Source organism: Cyprinus carpio, chromosome B2 (genome assembly GCF_018340385.1).
Source record: "Cyprinus carpio isolate SPL01 chromosome B2, ASM1834038v1, whole genome shotgun sequence".
NCBI lineage: Eukaryota > Metazoa > Chordata > Actinopteri > Cypriniformes > Cyprinidae > Cyprinus > Cyprinus carpio.
The window spans coordinates 20,037,648-20,059,409 of NC_056598.1; the positions used below are offsets into that span (position 1 = coordinate 20,037,648).

Below are 21,762 nucleotides of genomic sequence, written 5' to 3' on the forward strand. Positions count from 1 at the left end.
GCAGCCTGTTGTCTTCTTATTTAAAGATGTAAGTCGAAACCAGGGACTTCACATTAAAGACAGGACATCCAATTCTGTCCACCCACTGCCACTGACTCCTCATCTTATTTTCCATCCCCACTAATTCAGAACTGGACCAACTAAATTCAAGTTCTAAAAATTATACTATAGATCAGCCAAAAAATTAAAGGTTAAGATCCCTTAAAAATAAAAAGTGTCATAATTGACTCTCAACCTCATGTCATTCCAAACCCATATTATTTTCTTTCTTCTGTGGAAATTTTACAAGATTTTTTTTTTTTTTTTTTTTTTTTTTGTGTGTGCTTAAAATAAATGGGAACTGAAGTTTTAAGCTTTAAAAAAGGACACAAAAGCACCATAAATGTATAAGAAAATTGGTCCGTTTGACTTGTGGACATGTTCTGTTTTCTCTGAAATCATGTGATGGATAATCTTGATGTGCTCTGTAGCTCATTTTCTTAAGTAGCAATTCCTGATTTGTTCAAGAGAGACAAATCTTGAAATGGTAATCAAGTTCACAAAACAAGTCTAGATTTTGAATCAATGATTGAACTCACTGGATACAATGAATAATGAACAAACAATGAATAATGAACAATCAATGAATAGTCAAGCTATTTTATGATTTCATACAACTTGGGGTATAGTCATACAGGCAACCGTTATGATACTTTTATAGCATTTGAAAATCAGTGACCATCACAGTCTTTCGAATAACTCCTTTTGTGTTCCACGGAACAAATAAAGTCATTCGGTTTTGGAACGACATGAGGATGAGTAAACTATGACACAATTCTCATTTTGGGTGAACTATCCCTTTGTTTTGAAAAACAGAGCAGTTTAATCTTATTTTCCAGGCCCGCACTGGGAAAAAGTTCAAATCCAGATGATGTGTTGTAATGTGTAAAGAATTCACGTTTTGTTTTGTTCATGTGCTGTCCAACACCCTATGAAATATTTTCATTTCTTTGGTATTTGTCTTTAAATCGCTCCCACTGGTGTAAGCTCAAACTGAGCGAGACAGAAGTGAGTCATTACTGACAGTCAGAGAGCAGTCAGACCTCTCACATTAAAGCTTGCCTCAGCATGGATGTCATATCATCCATAATTAAATGACCACGGCAGCTACATGCTCATCATGTTAAACATCCCTTCCTCAGATTGAGGGAAGTGAATCACAGTTTTAAAATAATCAGCAGAGCAGGAGCTTTAGTTTTGGTGTTCATTCAGTGAATTGTTATTAGGAAGTCTAATAGCAGTAACAAGTCACTGAGTGACACTAATAACATAACTGTTCTGTTATAGTTCATGGCTTGTTCAAGGGCCAACTGTGTTCTGTAAATGGTGTTTATGTGTTTTAAATGTGGGGTTTGTATTACATTAGGCAGCCTATTATGTGCACTTTTTGGGTTTGTTGTTGCCTGGAGTGAAATTTTGGAAATATATAAATGCTTCCTGCAGTCGTTTACACAAAGCTCGGGATTGGCGGGTGTGTAGGTAGCTCTGTCAGATTTGGCATCTGTTTGAGCCTGCTGGTTCAAAAAGTTTGCCTACATCCACTGAGCTTCTTACATCATGCCCCGCATATTGAATTGGAAAGGTCCGGGACGGTTCTGCCATGGTGGATGAAAGTGCATGCTGTCGAATGTTTGTGAAGTTGCTGCTTAGATGTGTTTAATCTTGTAGAGGAAGCCGAGAGAGGTTGGGGAGGGGTGGGTTGGAGTGAATGGTGGGATTGTGTTAGCGGCGGACAGCTCAGGATGTGCACCCCGCTGCACCACCTCCCCTCCGCCTAACTTGAGCCGTTCGTTCGTTCATTGTAGCTGTCAGCACACAGGGCCGGGACTATGATGTAAGCAGACCGTTCCGAGAATGACCTCAGTGGACTGGATTCCAAAATTCCAGAGCAACCGGCACCAGTGCATTCATCGTGGCATTCCAGAGCTGAAATAGCTCAATAAGGATGCTAGCCAGCTTCTCTCCCACTCACTTCCCTTATGTATCTATTAAGAATAATGTTTTCCATGCCAACTTGTCTATTCATGGACTTGTTTTGGCCACGGCTGTTCTTCTCAGCGGTGGTTACAAAACATTTCCGTGTGGACTTTCAGTCAGAGAGCAGAGCTGATTTTAGCTGTCAGACTTTATTTTAAGATCCAATCTCACTATTAACAAACTGTTAACTATAACTTTTGCCTCAATAAACTCCTAATTTGTTGCTTATTAGTAATTAGTAAGATAGTTGTTTGCTTTGGGTATTGGGTAGGGTTAGGGTTGTAGAATATGGTCATGCAAAACATGTTCTCTATAAGTACTTATAAACAGCCAATATGCTGGTAATATGAATGCTAATAACAGGGCTCCATACTCATTCTTCCCATTGGTCGCTCTTTTGCGACTAACTTTCTCAGTTGGTCGCACGAGCAAGGTTTTTTTGTTTGTTGCTGCAACATGTGATTAATCAATGCATGCTGATGAACTTTCATCATAGTTTATTTTTATATGGAAATGAAAGTGGTTAACATTCAACCCAGTCTTTTTCTTCAGTAATATTAAAATTCTACACTATTTTGTCAAATATAAATAAAAAAAACTAAAACACTAAGAAAATTATGTTAATGCTACACATTGACCGCAACATGAAAGTACTGTATGAAAAATGGACATTCATTTTGAACTGAAGACGGCAAGACTATTTAATCAAAAATACAGTAAAACAGTTTTTCTAATTAATATAACTGTTTTACATATATTTTATACATTTCATATGATCCTTCACAAATAATTTTAATATGCTGTATTAGTGATCAAAAAACATTTCTTGTCAATGTTGAAAACTGCTGTGGTGTAAGAACTGGGATCAATTTTTGAATTTTGAATTTTTGATTTTTTTTTTCAAATGGAAGTCTTTTGTAACATGTCTACTGTCGCTTTTGGTTAATTTAATGCATCCTTGCTGAATAAGTGTAAATTACTGACCCCAGACTTTTAATGGTAGTGTGTGCATGCATATCCACTTTTGATATTGATACATGAACCAAATCTCTCATGTTGGCCAATATAAGCTGTGTATCTATGGATCAGTAGAGCAGCTATGTCTAATTTTGTTGTTGAGTTTCTGCAAACAAGGTTCTGTCTGAAATTCAATTGCAAAGTCAGATTTAACTAAGTTTAAATGACTAAATGTGTCCTTGACTTGGCTCTCCATTAATCCCTGATTTTCAGTCTATTAAGCAGCACCTTATAGATAAGGATTAGGCCCTGTTTAATGCGGATTGTGGATGCTCACTTTATGTCATTTACTTGGAGAAAGACTCTTGTGTCTAAGCTTATTAAATGAGGAGCTTATCTTCTAGCACTCTTGAGGAAACAAGCAAAAAAAGTTTTTCAGTGATTTCTGTCACAAAGGGTGATGAGTTGTGTGGAGCACATGCTGCCTAGTCAAGTTCCTCATCAAGTTTGATGCAGTGCCCAGGTACTCCACATCAGCATGTTGGTGAGTTGCCTGCGGTGCTGAACGTTCAGTTTGAAAAGCCCCTTAATTGGAGAGTCCTGAATTGAGTTCACTGTAGTCACAAGAGTTTCACATGCTTGACTCTGATGCACCAGGCCGCCTGCTTTGCTTCCTCTCCCAAGGCTGGTTCAATGGTGCCTTTGTCTCCTTAGATCTTCCAAAACAACATGCTGATAGTTTTGGGCAAGTCATCTGTGTGAAAGAAATACTTTTTTTTTTTTTTTTTTGGGTTGATGCTTTTAAGTGTGAATGTTTTGAGGGTCACTCAGTAGAGTGCAGCGGTCTGGTGTTTCCCAGGAGATGAAGGCAGGTATCTGTCAGTTCTCCACCCTTTCCTTTCACTCATGGAGACTGAGTGGCTGGAAGACAATGTCCTGGTATTCCAGGCGTCACCTGAAAACTCAGGAAGCCCCCTTTCCTGTTTTCCTGATCATTCTTGTATAAATATTTTGCTTCTATAGTCTTACCATAAAACATGATGGTGAATAACATCGTATTGCCCTGTATTTTTTATTATATTCATGATTTTCTAGAAGATTTGATACTTGTTTGTCAATCACAACATTCTGTGGTCAAATATTTTTCTGTAATTACCACTAATTGTGTAGTTTCCATTCTTGTGTATTACTCTGGGGGCTCTTCTCACAAAATAAGATCATTTGTGATCAATATTTTGTTAATTTTTTATTTATTTGGTAATTAGTCATGCAATAAGCAGGATAATGTACAGTAAGGTGGTCATTATCACAAAATAAACCCTTTCAGGATGATACAGGATCCCTCTGTTTCACTTTGAGGTCCCAATCACCCTATTAGGACTTATTTTTATTATGAAAACCTGATTGGACAATATCACTTACACAATTAAAAATGTATTTTAGTGCATCAAAAATTAAAATTTATACTAAAATAAAATTGCATTTTATGTTTAATAAGTAACTAAATACATTTTATTAATTAACCTCATTATCAGCTTTTTTTTTTTTTTTGAATTTCTGTCTTGTATTAGTTATAATTAAATGTATATTAAATAATATTAAAATGTCATTGCGTGTCTTGAATTGTTTACCATGTGTTTGCTGTGCAAATAGTTGCTTTCAGTGTTAAAAGCCAATAAACAAACAATAAGATTTTTATTTATTTTTATTTTTTTGTAATTTTTTTTTTTGAAAATTAGTTTTTTTAGATTATAACCTTTTTACTTTTATATTTTTAATATTTTAATAGCTTTATTTAATGTGACATTTTGCATGTAGTTTTCAGCCTAAAATGTTTAATGGGAAAAATGCTGTGCAATGCTACTTTTAAATTTTTGCTACTCTTCAATTAGCCTTGTTTGATTTGTAATTTGATTTGAAATTTATCTTGTTTCTAGTGACTGATAATTTTGTTATCCTTTTATTTTTAAATTAGCTACTTATTATACATACAACTGAACTTTGCTTCAACTTTTTCCAGAGCAACTTGGGAATGTCTGTTTCAACATCCTGATAACCTCTGCAGCTTGTGTTCACCCATCTGAACAATTAATTCCACGTGCAAGAGATCTCATGAAAGAATTACTGCCACTCTGGGCTATCGATTAGAGCGTGTCAGCAGACCAGTGGCATGTGCTTCCTGCCTGCTCTTTTAAAGACTGATACAGGAGTGTTACTCCCCCCCCACCTAGGACTCGTGGATTGTCAGAATTGATTGGTTTAATTGGTTTGATTGCGATAACACCCCTAAGGTTAAACAACATCCTCTTGTTAACCAGCTCATGTCTCTGCATTAGAAATGCACTGAGGATTTGGTGCCTTTGAATTTCTACGGTAGGAATTCTGTGCCTGTAAATAGGCCAATCCAATTATAATACAAGAGTTTCACATGCTTACTCTGAGCCCAGGCGCTGCTCTTGCTTCCTCTCACAAGGTGGTTCAATGGTGCCTTTGTTCCTTAGATCGTCAAAACAAATGCTGATAGTTTGGGGCAAGTCTCGGTTGTGAAGAAATATTTTTTTTTTTTTTTTTTTTTGGGTTTGATGACTTAAGTAGTGAATTTTTGAGGGTCACTCAGTAAGTAGAGTTGCAGCGGTCTGGTGTTTTCCCAGGAGACGAAGGAGGTATCTGTCAGTTCTCCACCTTCCGTCCTTAATGGCGGACTGAGTGGCTGGGAAGACAATGTCCTGGTATTCCAGGCGTCACCTGAAAACTCAGGAAGCCCCCTTCTGTTTTCCTGATGCATTCTTGGATAAATATTTTGCTTCTATCAGTCTTTACCAGTAAAAAACATGATGGTGCAATAAACATCGTTATTGCCCCTGTATTTTTTATTATATTCATTGATTTTCTAGAAGATTTGATACTTGTTTGTCAATCACAAACTACGACTTGGTGCCGGTATTCGGTTTTAATGACGATATATAGCGGGTAATGAATATGCACGATATTGTTATCGTGCGGCACTTCCGAATACCGAAGAATAAGGATATATTACAAATTATTCAGCCCCCCCCCCCCGCCCCCCCCGAATCTCGAAATGCATTTTAAGAATACTTTTCCCATCAACATGGTCAAAATGCCACAACACCGTTTGTATGCTGCGCTTTTTAAAGAACCTGTGTGAACTCTGATGTAAAACAAGCACGCAAGCAAGAAAAAATGGAGGAAAGGAACAGCGGTGAGAGAGCGCTGAAATGAAAGCACATTCCACTCTCTGACAGCAGATGGCGCTAAAACTGCAGAAACTGCAGCCCTTACCACTGGAACCCCATAAATTAAAAGCAGCTGCTACTTCTAAACATTTAAACTAATATAAAATAATATTTATATATTTCCATAATTTTTTTTCCATTTTAATCTGGTACTACAACATGTCCTAGATATTGTTTGAGAGTGTTTTGATTCTGTTATTGTTCATTAACACGTTACATGTAGGGTTCATTAGTTAACAAAACTGCAATGAAAAAATTCTCTGAACATTCATTAATCTTAGGTATTCCAATATTTAATAACACATTGTTAAAATCGAAAAGTTGCAACTGTGTTATTTAATGAGCTAACATGGAGCTAAGACTTGTATTTTTAACAAAGATTAGTAACTTCTGTAGCAAATGTAGCTATTGCTCATTGTGTATGTTAATGCATTAACTAATGTTAACTAATGAGGTCTTATTCTAAAGTCAGGGTTTTTCCTACATTGAAAATTTTTTGTCCCGCCAAAGCCTTATTTGATCTGTAATTGGGTTTTGTAAATGTGAAGCAGGCTACAGACGGAGTGACGGAGAGAACGAGCACATCGTTTCAACCCCGCGCGGGCACTCTCCGGCCCTGTAACGATCTAAACGCAAAGTGTAAAGCGCACGGCGCAGGTGAACTCAGGGCGTGTCCCAATCCCACTTTTTGCTAGTTTAACGATGGAAAAAAACGGTTGGCGCGCCCAGGCGCATGGTCTAAAAGGGTTGTCCTTATTCTCTTAATGAGTAATGGGTGTTTTATGGGCGTAAGTGCAATAAACTAATCAGCAGTCTCATCTTGAACGCAGAGCCAGTTGCGCTCGTGCCATGATGGATTTGCTATTTACACGGAGGAATTTGGAAAGCGCAAAGACAGAACGCGTTCTCCGAGATGAAACGGAGCTGCTCGTGTGCGAGCAAATAGATAGCCTAATTTCTGATACATGCGACTGACTACCCATTATGAGATGTAGGCATTTTATATTTAATTAGCCTACAAAAAATCTTATGCATCGCAATCCTTAATTTTAATATTTTGACATGTTTGTGTGCTGCAGTGCGTCCCTGTGTTTAATAAGCAGCGTGTACACGCGTTGTGGACCCGGCTATACTAACACGCTCTTTTAAATAACAAAGAAAAAAATTGCGCCAGACTTTAGACCAGGTTTGAGTTGGTCTATGGCGCAGTCTATTTTCAGCTCCCTAAAATAGCAATGCCCCTGAACACACCTCTTTTTTAGACTAGCACGCCATGGGCGCACAAATGGGCGCAAATGCATTTGCTAATTAAACAACGTGGCGCTGGATGGGAAAATGCGAACGGCGCCGGACTGTAACTAGCAAAGACACTTGTGCCGGGTGTATGAGCCCTCCGTCTTCAGTTCTCTCTTTGCTTTCTCCCTCGCATCAAAATCAACTGATCCTAAAGTTCGGAAGACCGAATCCATGTTCACGGGGTGCATTCGGAGAATATTTTGCTGAATTTACCGCTGGGTGTGAATTGCAGTCAAAAAAAAAAAAAAAAATCCTTTTCTTCTCTTACCACTTGTGACAAGCATTCCGCACATGCAGCTGACATAACTTTAAATAAACTCAAAAAAAAAAAATAATTTATCCAGTTATGAAGTGTGTGTGTGTGTGTGTGTGTTGACAAATCTTTCGCGATGTCCTAACAGCCAGGATTCGACACAACACGTCCGCTAAAGTTCGATTCGCGACCTAATGACTCCTTTGAACCGATTCATTATAATGAATGGTTAAAGCAGTTGGTCTGCCCGTCAGTGTCTGAATCGGTGTATAAACAAATTATTACTACTTAGAAGAACATACACATCTGAAATGAGAAAGTCAAGTGTGCTTACCCCATTAAGCAAGAGTGTTTAGTAAAATTTAACCTTAATAATCCATGTATCCAATGTATAGGCCTCTGCCAATGTGTAGTAAATTACCTATAAAATCATTTAGTTTGAAGTTAAACTGGAGTGAGATGAAACTAGATCAAAGCACAAAGCAAGCTGTTGCTAGCTAGCTGCTAATTGTATTAAATTTTATATTGTGAAAATTACACTATTACACCTTTTAATGCTACGTTTTTAAATTGATATGGGATTATACTAAAATAATTATCAGGTCTATCAAAAAGGATTTTATCTTTCAAAAACTATGAAGCCAGTCGTGGAAAAATCACAGCTTTTTTTGCAAAGAGGGCAAAGAAAGGATGACAGTGAGGGGTGACAGGTAAATATCTGTGTCTGATAATTGCATAATTTGTAAATAGATAAATTGTGATACCTGATGTTACATGTAAAATAAGGTTGTAATCGCTTTCTTTTTACTATCTAGCCTGACAGTGATCGTTTTTTTTTTCACGAATAAATAGGATAAGAAAAAAAATCACAAATTGTTTCTTATTGTATTTATTTAAAATGTAACATTTATTGTCAATATTGGGCTTGCGGATCATGTGGGTAATAGGGGTACTCTTTGCTGTGTGTGGATGACCATGTCGGTCAGCCACCACCGAAGACCCATTTTGACCCAGGAAAAACCCTGTAAAGTGGATGTGTATGTCGGTCAGCCACCACCGAAGACCCATTTTGACCCAGGAAAAACCCTGTAAAAGTTAAAGAGTATTGTTATTGCTTTATTGTATTTAAATGTTCAGTTATTTTTGTTATGAGAAAAAAGTTATTTAACCTGTTATACTGTATTATGACCACATATTTTTTAAACTTAATTTCAACACCGTGATAATACCGCATAAATACCGTGGTAAAACATGATCAATTAATCGCAACATGAAAATTTGATACCGGCATATCCCTAATCACAACATTTCTGTGGTCAAATATTTTTCTGTAATTACCACTAATTGTGTAGTTTCCATTCTTGTGTATTACTCTGGGGGCTCTTCTCACAAAATAAGATCATTTGTGATCAATATTTTGTTCATGTTTTTATTTATTTGGTAATTAGTCATGCAATAAGCAGGATAATGTACAGTAAGGTGGTCATTATCACAAAATAAACCCTTTCAGGATGATACAGGATCCCTCTGTTTCACTTTGAGGTCCCAATCACCCTATTAGGACTTATTTTTATTATGAAAACCTGATTGGACAATATCACTTACACAATTAAAAATGTATTTTAGTGCATCAAAAATTAAAATTTATACTAAAATAAAATTGCATTTTATGTTTAATAAAGTAACTAAATGCATTTTATTAATTAACCTCACTTATCAGCTTTTTTTTTTTTTTTGAATTTCTGTCTTGTATTAGTTATAATTAAATGTATATTAAAATAATATTAAAATGTCATTGCGTGTCTTGAATTGTTTACCATGTGTTTGCTGTGCAAATAGTTGCTTTCAGTGTTAAAAGCCAATAAACAAACAATAAGATTTTTATTTATTTTTATTTTTTTGTAATTTTTTTTTTTGAAAATTAGTTTTAGATTATAACTTTTTACTTTTATATTTTTAATATTTTAATAGCTTTATTTAATGTGACATTTTGCATGTAGTTTTCAGCCTAAAATGTTTAATGGGAAAAATGCTGTGCAATGCTACTTTTAAATTTTTGCTACTCTTCAATTAGCCTTGTTTGATTTGTAATTTGATTTGAAATTTATCTTGTTTCTAGTGATGCATAATTTTGTTATCCTTTTTTTTTAAATTAGCTACTTATTATACATACAACTGAACTTTGCTTCAACTTTTTCCAGAGCAACTTGGGAATGTCTGTTTCAACATCCTGATAACCTCTGCAGCTTGTGTTCACCCATCTGAACATTAATTCCACGTGCAAGAGATCTCATGAAAGAATTCCTGCCACTCTGGGCTATCGATTAGAGCGTGTCAGCAGACCAGTGGCATGTGCTTCCTGCCTGCTCTTTTAAAGACTGATACAGGAGTGTTACTCCCCCCCACCCTAGGACTCGTGGATTGTCAGAATTGATTGGTTAATTGGTTTGATTGCGATAACACCCCTAAGGTTAAACAACATCCTCTTGTTAACCAGCTCATGTCTCTGCATTAGAAATGCACTGAGGATTTGGTGCCTTTGAATTTCTACGGTAGGAATTCTGTGCCTGTAAATAGGCCAATCCAATTATAATATTCCTCAATTTGTATTTATCCAGTGTAGCTGTGCATTCGGCGATAATTCATTAGAAGTTGCTCAAGGTCGGGCTGTATCCTCCGAGTGGTGTATTCTATTAATTAAATGCTCTCTTGCCCCGGGTTAATGTAACTCGTGTGTTTTATCACAGCCCTTTGATGGAAGTGATTCATTACGGGTGAGCAGGTCGAATGGAAAAACACATCAATAAAGCTTCCGCTCATCTGGAATCATCTGAGCCAAGCTGTCAAGAGGGAAGTATATCTTCTCTGGCCTGTATGGTACACCTGCCATTAATAAAGATACACAAGGCTGGCAGATACGGGGAAGAAAATGAGCAAGATATCCAAAGGGAAATGATAAAGGATGGAGGAACATGAAAAAGACAAGTCAGTCTGATCCAAGATAAACCTTCAGGTTCTATTGTTTAACATTCAGCGCTGCTATAATTGATGGCTGCTCATATTCGGTAGCCACTTCCTCGTCGTAAAAGCCTAGATTGTAATTTTCCACCTGTCTGCTCTGATTCACCATGACCACTCTGAGCAAAAATGCCTGATTAAAATGGATAATAAAAGCCACGCTGCATTCTGACTTCCACAGTCTCATGTTACTGGCAGAGACTCATGTGACGCCAAGGTTATTTGATATGCTCTCACAGGAACCAGAGTCAGATCTCAGCGTTTAGATTTCGCCCTCAGCAGCACCTTCACGTTAGTCTGTTCTAAAGATTTTACCATTTGGCTTTGTAGACCTTAAGGCTACCGCATTTATTTAGGAAGGTTTGTCATATGTAAACATTGAGCCCTAAGAGATTTCAGCATCTTTGTTGCAATAAATTTGGAGCAGGTATTGTAGAGCTCTGGTTCAGTGAATGGTTTGCTTAGTCGACTAAGCACATACGACGCAATGTCTGTCATACACAATGCTTTACTTTACAGTAGCTGGCTTGTTTGAGGAAAGCATGAAGGACTGAATGACATCATGATGCATAACAAGGCCCCTCCCATTAGCAGTGCTAGCATTTGATTGGTCGACACCAGCTGTGTGTGTGTCCATGTGTATACTCTCTTATATGTCTTCCACTGGAAGATTGACGGTTGGTAGGTGTAGCTGTAGTTTTGTAGTGGGCTTGATGGCAGCAGTTGCATTATCCAAGCAATCCTTTTGTCCTTGGTTGAATTTTTCCCACTTATTATCATTATTTAAAAAAATCTTTTATTGCAATGCAATAGTGAAAGTCTTCATTTTTTGTACAGTAAATAATATGGTATATACTTTACATGTGTACAAATATATACATTTTTTTCACATTACAGATAATAAAATAATTTTTATATCATAGTAGGCTACCTATAATTGGAAAGGGGAATGTTAATAATAATGAAAAAAAAAATTAATGGTCTTTAAAAAATAAGCTTTGTTTTCTACGTTTTATATATACATTACCATTCATATGTTTGGGGTTGTTAAGAGTTTTGATGTTTTTAAAATAATTCTCTTATGCTCGCCAAGGCTTAATTTATTTAATCACAAATTTATAAATATAGTTAAACCGTACTATTATGAAATATTATGATTAAAAATGACTGTTTTCTATTTTAACAATTTAAAATGTAATTTCAGCTTCCATTACTCCAGTCTTAATGTCACTTGATCCTTCAGAAAACTTTCTTATGATTTGGTTCCTTGAGAAACATTTCTTATAGATTTTGAAAATTGTTGTGCTGCTTTATTTTGTGGGAACTAATACATATTTTTGGAAACTAATACAAATTTTTACTCATCCCAAACTTTTGAACTGTTGTGTACCAATGTTTTACAATCTTGACCATTTTTATAGATGTTTTTTTTTTATATATATATATTTGCTGCTTATAAGTTTTCCATGCATAAAACACCGGTCGTTGGATCTGGTCAATCAATGAAATTCATTGATTATTCTGGGGAAATCTTATTTTGATACATTTAAAAAAGTGAATTGCACTACTTATATGCCTATGTATGCCTTATCAAAATGAGCGGTTTTTGTATTCAGCTCATTATGTTCATTGTGCATATTTTTGGGCCATTCAGTCCATGGTAATATGAATTATTTTGATAGTTGAGTTTTTTTTTTTAGTTTTTTTTAGGTTAAGTTTTAGAACAATATTGGTTCTTTACTTTGGTTGCCAATTTTATTCAGTGTAAAATCTGGGTCGGAAAGCAAAAGCAGTTGAAAAACCACTGTTCCTTCACTTTAATAGTGAGCCATTACAGACATTATCTCTAATGAGAGTGCCAGGCAATTCTGTCAGATATGACGGTCAGGTCTTACTCTTTGAATCTTGTAACTGCGTGTTTCAGCCTGACGGTTGTTATGGAGTGTCTTGTTGATACAGAGGTTCATGTTGTGTGCTGTTTGCTCTGCAAATGACTGGTAAGAGTCACAGATCACACTTCACTGCTTAGCAATGCTGTGCAAGCTGCCAAAAGAGAGCAGAGCACGAATGAAAGATTAGAGAAAATCAGACTTCCCTTAGTGTGTTTCATGCACTTTGCAGACCCTAAGGATATTAGGCAACTCTGAAAGCCCCATTTGATTCGTTGATCGAGAATGGCTAAATGGGGTCAGGCGCTGCGGGCTCCTCTGAGTCTGACTGACCGAAGTCTTCTGTGGGAAGCATCCAGAGTTTTACCATGCTAATGTACAGCTACAGTACCACAATTGAAAAAGCTCTACGGTTACTTCATAAAAGATTTCAGATGCCTATCACTTAGTCTGAGATAAGCCCCACTGATGTGGCACCTTCGCATAAATAGACGTCTGCATCATTAAGACATTGAAGGTATGTGTACAGGGCGTGTATGTTTGCCGTTCCGTTTGCTTTCAACATTATCTATTTGTGTACATTTTGTAAATGCATTGTCAGTCTTGTTTTGTGCATGTGCATCACTGTGAAATGTCTTTCCAGGTTTTGTGTGGGCCATCTCATCTATTTTGCACAAGACCTTTAGTCTTGTGTTTCCACTCAGTCGGTTACTATCTTATCAGGGCTTTGCAGTGAAGGGCTATAAAAAAAAAAGTGGCTCAGCTGGACTGGACACGTACAGTGAGGCAGGTGAAGCTGAGCTCTTGTTCCTGACATCCTTTTCCCATCTTAAAGAGTCTTTTGAGGCACAAATAATAGGGCAGCAGTTCTCCAAAAGAGTCATATTTTTCCTCTTAGTTCTCAAATGTAAAGGGCTATTCTTAGTAAGAATTAAATAAAAATGTAAAAGTGATAGTTCACATAAAAAATTAATATTCTGTCATCATAGAGAGCTGCAGTGATGATGTGTTTTTGTAGGCCAACCCAGAAGTTCAATCTCTTTCCCCTTAACAAAAACTCATTGATTCTTTTCCGTTGGTTTTTAGATTATTAAGAAGATAACAAACTATTATGTATCTTACATGTTTATCATGATAATCTTTAATTTTAAACACTAAATTTCGAATGTCAGAAATAAAAAGTTTAACATAGGCTATAACGTCACCACCATTAAGCTTCCAACAAATCTCTCTGTCTGTATTAAAAAAGCATTTTCCATGGAAGATTGTTAAAATAGTTTGCAAGAGCATGATTATAAATGCATTGTGACTGTAAAAGCAGAATAGTTAGTAGATGAGTTTACCTGTTTAATGTGATTGTTTAATGTCCCTGACAAACTCAGTAGTCCCATTAAGCCACTTGGTAGCAACTTGCCCTTTTTAAAAGCTTAAAATAAATCACAAGGGATTTTTATTACATGTCATGGAAGAAAACGGGAAAATATCTTGAGCTTGTGTTAACCACAGACCTTATTTTAGGCATTTAACCAAAACCCATTAAAAAAAAAACCCATAGGCTTCAGGACGATGGAACCGAAAGTGCCAAAATGCTAAAGGGTTTCCGGATTTTGGCCTACAAAAGTATGTCATCCCTGCAGCACTCTATTTGCAAAGCTTCATGTTGTTCCAAGCTTGTATAAATGGCATAAAAATATATTTTGAAGAACGTTGTAGACCGTTAACTTTCATTGTATGGACAAAAACACTATGTTTCAAAACACCTCAATTTTGTTGCCCAGAAGAAAGTCATACAAGTTTGGAATGACACGAGGGAGATTAGCCTAAATGATGACTGAAGCTTCATTTTGGGGTTAACTATCACTTTTACATGTCTTTTCCTCTGTAATCAGTTGAGGGTCATTTTTGATCTGCTTCATGCATTTGGGGTTCCAAGTCCGAGCAGCTATTTCTTAGATTGTTATCAGGAACATTACGTCCGGGCTGCTGTTGATGCCCGTGTGGGCCTGCTGTACGGAGGAGGAGACGGAAAGTTTTGTTTCTTTTTTTTTTTTTCAGCCTCCACACTGGGGTGATGTCTGGGGGTGGCAGGATTTCCCCTACTTAAGAGCCAAAGCGAGAGCACTAACCTATGTGTGGGTTTAAAATACACACTCCTCTGTTAATGGGGGGGTCTGTCCTCGCTGAGAGAAAAAAAAAAAATGCATGGAAGAATTCGTCCATGTCTGTGTGTTTACTGTACTAATGGGATGTTGCCAGGAACTAGAGCTGGGCGTTCCATCAGATATTCACAATATAATTATACAACAGTTAGCAGCATCATGTATATCATTATTAATATGCTTTTTCATGCAATTTCTTTTTATTTCAGTTTTTTTTTTTTTTTGTAAACTTACAAGCGTGGTAGTGTTATGATAGATGTTTTAATAGTGCCTCTTTTTTAAATGACAAAACATCCAAACTCCATTACAATCTCAGTTCATTTCAATGGTTCAAACTGTTGGGTCTTCATAATATGATTCATGATCTTTGTGTTATCTTTATCATCAGTAACCTTCAGAGGTTACAGTGCATTCAAACTTCTGGTGTAACTTTCATGTGCTGTGGTTGGTTTGTTTTTTTTTTGTTTTTTTTTAATGTGGCCTGTTGTCCCCTCTGCCCTCTCCTGATACTTTTCTGACAGATTTGTAGGGCCTAATGCTATTTTTAGGAGAGAGGAATGCGTGCATGCCCTGTCCCTCCTGGTTTCCTCCTGCACTAAATAGTAGAGCTAAAAAAATCACTCCGACAAAGTGGCGGTAGGTGTAGCTGGAGGCCTTGTGTCATTACTTCCTGTGGTCAGACGTGTAGACAATGTGTCCTCCTTTGCTGCAGAGATTGGTGGGATTTTTTTCTAGGCGATGGCTGATCAGAGATTGTAAAGAGTAAGAGGAAAGGACAACAAGCTTTAAGCAATGTCAACTCAACAAATGTTATCAGTCCTGCATTAGCACTTCTTTTAAGCAGTCATAATGACCTATACATGTCAAACCCTATTTGAGTTGTAGAACAATTACTGAAACCCTGAAAGGAAACATGACCTTTGCTCTTTTTCAGATCAGATAATGGCATTTATCTGCATCTCACTCTCGTAGCATTGGAGTGGGATACTGGTGTTTAATGATTGCTTTCATGTGCTGCCTCCAGGCACAGAGCTTGTTTGATGGCTGTAACAGTGTGCTAATTGCTACTGTCCAGACTGGACTCTCACAGGGCGTCAAAAGGCAGGAAATTGCTTCACTAACTTCAGAACATAGTATAATAATAGAAGGTTTTTTGACATCTGTTTATGTTATTTTGGTTTTTTGGGGTTGTTTTTAGTGTTTGATGGATATTTTATTTACAAAATTTTAATTCATATTTAAGAAATTTTAAATCATTTGACAATAGATTAAAAATAAATGTGTAAAATAAACATACTATACTTTAGATGACAAAGTATTTTTCACAAATAAATACATATTTAATAAAAATATAATTAAAAAGGAAGTAAACACTGTTACCAACAGGGCACTCAGTATTCTGGGAAGTATGTGTGCATTAGGAATCTCATTTTGTCAAATAAAGCCAGGGTAACACTCATTTTACATGCAGCACACAGAGAAAATGGCATGAATATGACAGTGGGCAAATGCATAAAGCACATCATAATTTGAGATCACGAGTTTAAAGCATTCAATTCACACGGACCGACCGCCACACAGAGAACACGCGATCACGCTGGATAAAAAGTTCTAAGTTTGCAAGGTTTGTGATATTAAATGTTCATTAGTCATTCAAAGATTTGTTTAAATTATATAAATGCTTAATGCTGATGGCAAACTAGAAAGTATTATAATGTTTGCCTATTACTGATAATATAAAAGCAATCATTATAATACTTTTGTATACATTAATTCCTTTGTTTAAAGGTTCTATCTTTATTATTAGACAGACTTCTATCCGTATTAGACAGAACTGTTAACAACGACAGGGAACAAGAGGGAGAATGTGAGCTGTGTGCGCTCAGGCGCTGCCTTTCTCAGCGCCATCAAAATAAAAGTCTGGCCTCTAACACATTGGCCAAGCAGAAAAACTTACTGGCCGATGCCGATATTTGCAAAATGCCAAATATCGGCCGATATATTGGCCTTGGCAATATATCAGTCACCCTCTAGTGTGAACGTGACTTTATCTCAGAGTTTTTTTGCTCACCTGCATTTAATGTGTTGCCTTGTATGGATGACCTGCATCAACCAGATGAATGATGTGAAATTCAATAGCACGCACGTTTTCAAGTTGCATGCCTGTACTCCAACTGACATTTACTCAATCATTTTTTTATACCATGTTAAAATACTCACACTGAGCAACAAAGAGACCAGACTTGAGCTTCTTTTATACAGTATGTGGTACAGTTTGCAATGAATTGAGATGGGTTGAGTTTTTCAATGGCTGATACTGATAATAGAGGGGATAGTGGCCAATGTAATAGATAATAATGACTACCAGTCAAACGTTTGGAAACCCTTGACTGAATTAAATGATCATTTTCTTTAAGACTTTCTGATTTAATGGTTTAGGTTTAAAGGGATAGTTCACCCAAAAATAAAAATTCTGTCATTAATTACTCACCCTCATGTCATTCCAAATCTGTAAGACCTTCATTCATCTTCGGAACACAAATTAAGATTTTTTGATGAAATCAGAGAGCTTTCTGACCCTGCATGGACAGCAATGTAACTGATATGTTCAAGGCCCAGAAAGGTAGTAAGGAAATTGTTAAATGTGACATCAGTGCTTCAACCGTGATGTTATGAAGCTACAAGAATGCTTTTTGTGTGCAAAGAAAACAAAAATAACTACTTTTTTGATGAAAAAAAATTTTATTTTATGTGTCTCTATGAGACGCGTTTTCAAGAGTGTAACAAAGCGTGTGTGTGTGGTGTTTCTGACGTAGACCCCAGAAGCAGACGGATGCACACGTATGCATCGTGGTACTCTTGTGAATGTACATCGATTTATCCCTTTAAATGGTTTAAATAATTTTGTAGCCGAACTTTATAGTATTGTGGTCATATATTATATCAGTAAATAAATTAAGTAAACACAATTGCTGTAAAACAAACACTTGTTTTATCAGTGTTTACCTAATGATCCTAATACACATTTTTCATTTAAAAGGTTGTTGGTAGATTTTGGAATGAATTCACTTCTCTTAATCAGCCAGGTGGGCTCAGTAATGATCTAATGCCAATATATTTGTCTTTGATGTAGAAAACTTGCTTAATTTTCTTTGTTTCTATGCTTTTCATAAATCTGTATGTCAAGGTTTATTCCTAATCTTCAGAAGAGTCAATAATGCACATGGTAAATCTCAGCAGAGATTGTCGACTTTAATATTCACAGCTTTGACCTTCTGTGCTAAATCTTTTGCTCTGGAAATGTACTGCCCAATCCCAAAATCTGGCATACGACAGGGAGTCCTGCTCACCAGCTGTATGTTTCTTTTTAACGTGACACAGGGGCATATAGTTTTTACAGTGGCTTGGTTGTTTGAATGTTAAACCTGTTTGTAATGTTTCAGATTCAGCTTGTCGCACTGAAAACCTTTTAAGTTATCAGCATTGAAAGGATCAGACTCAGACGGAATTTTCTTCTTTAACTTTCTCATTGGTTCATTGGTTGCTCTTGAGTTCATTGGGCTTTTGTACAGATGTGGGTGTACTGATGTGGCGCCGACATGCTATTGACCGCAAATGTTATAAAAGGATATGATTATCAACCTCTTCATGTAATCAAGATCAAAATTACATCCATTGTAACCACGTCTCATTTTGTACAATACTTTTAATCTTCACACCATCAAATTGCTGTTGTGCTGGATATCACAGCTGTGATTCATCATGAACATGGACAAGAGCAATATATAAGAGCATATCAGACCAATCAGAACTAACCATTTTGTTATCCAGAATATGAAACGTCCATGTTTGTTCTGTTTTTCTGAGATGGTTTTTCCCTCTATTGCACAACAGATTGCAGGGAAATCCCTTAAAGTTACTATTCAGTTTCTGTCTAATTCAGTGAAAGCATTGCTGTTATTTTAAAAATGGTTATCTTTTTCATTACCCTGAATTTATATTTGTAGCTCTACAGAAGCTGTATGTCGTACATTCTCTCTACCTGACTCTGACGAACCAGATTCTCTGAAGACATTTTTTTTGTTCTTCTGATTTTACTTTCATGAAACGGTTGGTGTTGCGCCAACCACAGAGTGGGGCCACTAAATGGGCAGCACATGCGCTGATTGGATGGTGAAGCAAAGAGTTTCTGCGCACACACATATCTGACACCTATTTCCTCCCAGAAACCCTAGCAGCAACCCAGAATCCAGGAAGTGGTGGCTTACCAGTGGATGTCTTGCTCTTTCGCTGAGAGACATTTGCTCAGCATGTTTCTTCAAGGAGATCACGGGTACAGTGTTATCCGCTATGTCAGGCATCAAATTTAGAGTATTATGCTCAGATAACTTGGTTAGATCCAGCCTAGCTCATCGAGATGAGACTATGATGCAATTGTTAGCATTTGCATTGGACTGAAATTGATTTTGGCTTTCTGCTTCTTGATATTGTTAAGCTTTTTTAGCTTTTCTCTCCTCATCAACTATGAGTTTACCACGGAAGGCCACATTGGAGGAGCAAACGGGGTCAAACAGGAATCCATCACGCTGTTCGTCTGGCAGAGAGAGTGCTCGTCGCTGGCGTCTCCTCAGCAGGCCTTGGCTAAAGCACCGTTCAAATTCAGCCCCTGAGGAGCCCTTGGACACACATGACAGAAGGAACCTGGCTGGACGGGACATGCGCACACAGAGCTTGACATGGTCCAGAAGCAGCAGCAGTATGGCTCGATCCAATCCTCCTATCTCCAGGGTCCACAGTCTCCCAGACCCCCAGAGGGTCACCAACTGCGGTGTCCTCCTGGAGCGTCCTAATCTTCAGAGGGACTGGCTATCTCGCAGCTCAACCCCTTTTTTAAGATCTACATCTGAACTGGGGAGCGAAATCCGTACTGAGACTCCACCGCTCAGACGGGGGCTGAGCTCTCAAATGTTTTCAGGGATTCTGCTGTCCATGTCAAGACGAATTAGCCAAATTTTAAATACCTCTCCTGAGCCGACTGTTGGAGAACTTTCAGAAGACGGTAGGAAATTCGATTAATGTTTGAAAGCACAGTAAGGAGGCAACTGCTCTAACATTTAGATTAGATTTTGTTTAAAAACTAAAGTTTTGCTTTGTCCAAAATGGTTTTAATATTACGCCAGTGTAAGTTTTCTTACTTGAGGGGTTGGTTCACTAAAAATGTAAATTCTGTCATTATTTACTTAACCCTGTTATTGTTCCAAACTGTGTGACTTTCTTCTGCGGAACATCAAATATGATATTTTGAAGTGTGACAACTGAACAGTTTTGGTTACTATTTTGTATGGACAATAAAATCATTGAGACATTTCTCAAAACATCTTATTTTATGTTGCACAGAAGAAAGTAAGCCATACGAGTTTGGAACGATATGAGAACTGTTGGCAAATTTGCCTGGCAAGGGTGGCACAGAGGTGGTTCTGAAGTGGTATTTAGGTATCTTAACAGTTTAATGTCTTGAATGCACCAATTACATCTGATTCCTAGGGGCTGAGGTGGATCTGAGCAGGCATTATTTAGTCTGGCTTTATTGCAGCATTGCATCTTTACACTGAATTTTGAGCAGGTACAGAGCAGCCTTAACTTAGCTCTGTAAAGACGCCTTAGGGTGAGTAAATGATGAATTTTCATTTTTGGTTGAACTATCCCTTTAAGTGCAGTCTCCACAATGATTTGTTTAAAATTTGTTCAGTTGTTGGGTTGGTTGAGCGCTTACTTTGTCAGATGTGTAGCTGCCTTCCCCTGTACTGTAAGTAATGGTTTGACTAACTCTAGAATGATACAACACAATGAGGCATTCATGGGTTTGAGACAGTCATATTGAGTTGTGTATACATCAGTTAAGGTAATATTACAGTTACAATGACTTTTTGAGTAACAGGATGGTTTATATTTTAGCCTGTGGATTTTGGTTACTAACAGCAATATGAAAGTTATGTATCTTTAATCGTTACATGAAAAAAAGGCATATTTTTAAACATATTTTACACATTTTATAGTATTGTATTGTGTTAAAATTTCCTTGAAACCTTGAAAAAAATGATCAAATTGCAAGCATTGTTATTGCCAACCTCTCCATTAACTCCTTTAGCATTTGTATGTGAAATGGAAATGCATTGAATACTGCATCTCACTATCTGAGTAAATACCTTTTCCTCTTTTAGATTCACTTCCCCCTTCCGGGTTTCCAACTAATTATTGAACACTTCCCATCACTGTTAGCATAAATGCTAATTAGCTAGCACGGAAAGACAGATGCATAAATTTGATACAGTGGTAAACTGAGCCAAAGCATTCCCTTTGAGCTCACAGCTCCTCACTTGTTCTAATAAAGTAATTATTGCTTTCAGCTCCTCTGGGTTCAACACTATTCAACTGAGTTTGGAAGTGTGAATGCAGATCTCTGGGTTGGCTTGGAGTTTGTGTCAACAAACCTCGGGGTGATAGTTTGACCCCCTCCTAAACTTTTTCCTCCATTCCCTTAGAAATTTTCTTTTTGTATGCTAATACGTGTTCCTGCAAGGGTACAAAGACCCTGGGCTCGCCACCATTTAGCCTTATTACCCTTTGAAAAGCTGGGGCAGAGGTGGTCTGCAAAAGTCATGAGAAAGCACCCTGTGGAAGGCAGAACTGTACCTTCAATAAAGCCAATATCCGTGTTAAAGCAGAATGTCCTATTTAGGTCTTTCTGACACATTAGTAAGCACAGTTTCCTCATTTAGGTCTTCTCGTCATGGGCTGGTTGCTCCAGGAATGCCCCAGCCTGACAGAAACACAGTGGGTGGGGAGAGCAGCCAGTCTTAGACCTGCAGCCGAAAATGGGGCGCTGCTGAATTTGCAGTCCCAATGTCGTGCTTTAACTT

At 37.2% G+C, this 21,762-nt stretch overlaps 1 protein-coding gene across 3 annotated transcripts in view; it reads left to right on the top strand.

Annotated features, from left to right (window-relative positions):
- Positions 1-21,762, top strand: part of LOC109107929 (ras GTPase-activating protein nGAP-like) — an 85,360-nt gene that overhangs the window by 2,703 nt on the left and 60,895 nt on the right. The window contains exon 1 of one of the 3 annotated variants that reach the window (XM_042718559.1): positions 18,733-19,901. The exons of 1 other annotated variant lie outside the window; for it this stretch is intronic. In XM_042718559.1, the coding sequence (XP_042574493.1) occupies positions 19,367-19,901 (535 nt within the window). In that variant the 5' untranslated portion in view covers positions 18,733-19,366. Of the gene's footprint in view, positions 1-18,732; positions 19,902-21,762 lie in introns of those variants that run through there. One more of the 3 variants, XM_042718558.1, reaches the window with a different exon arrangement.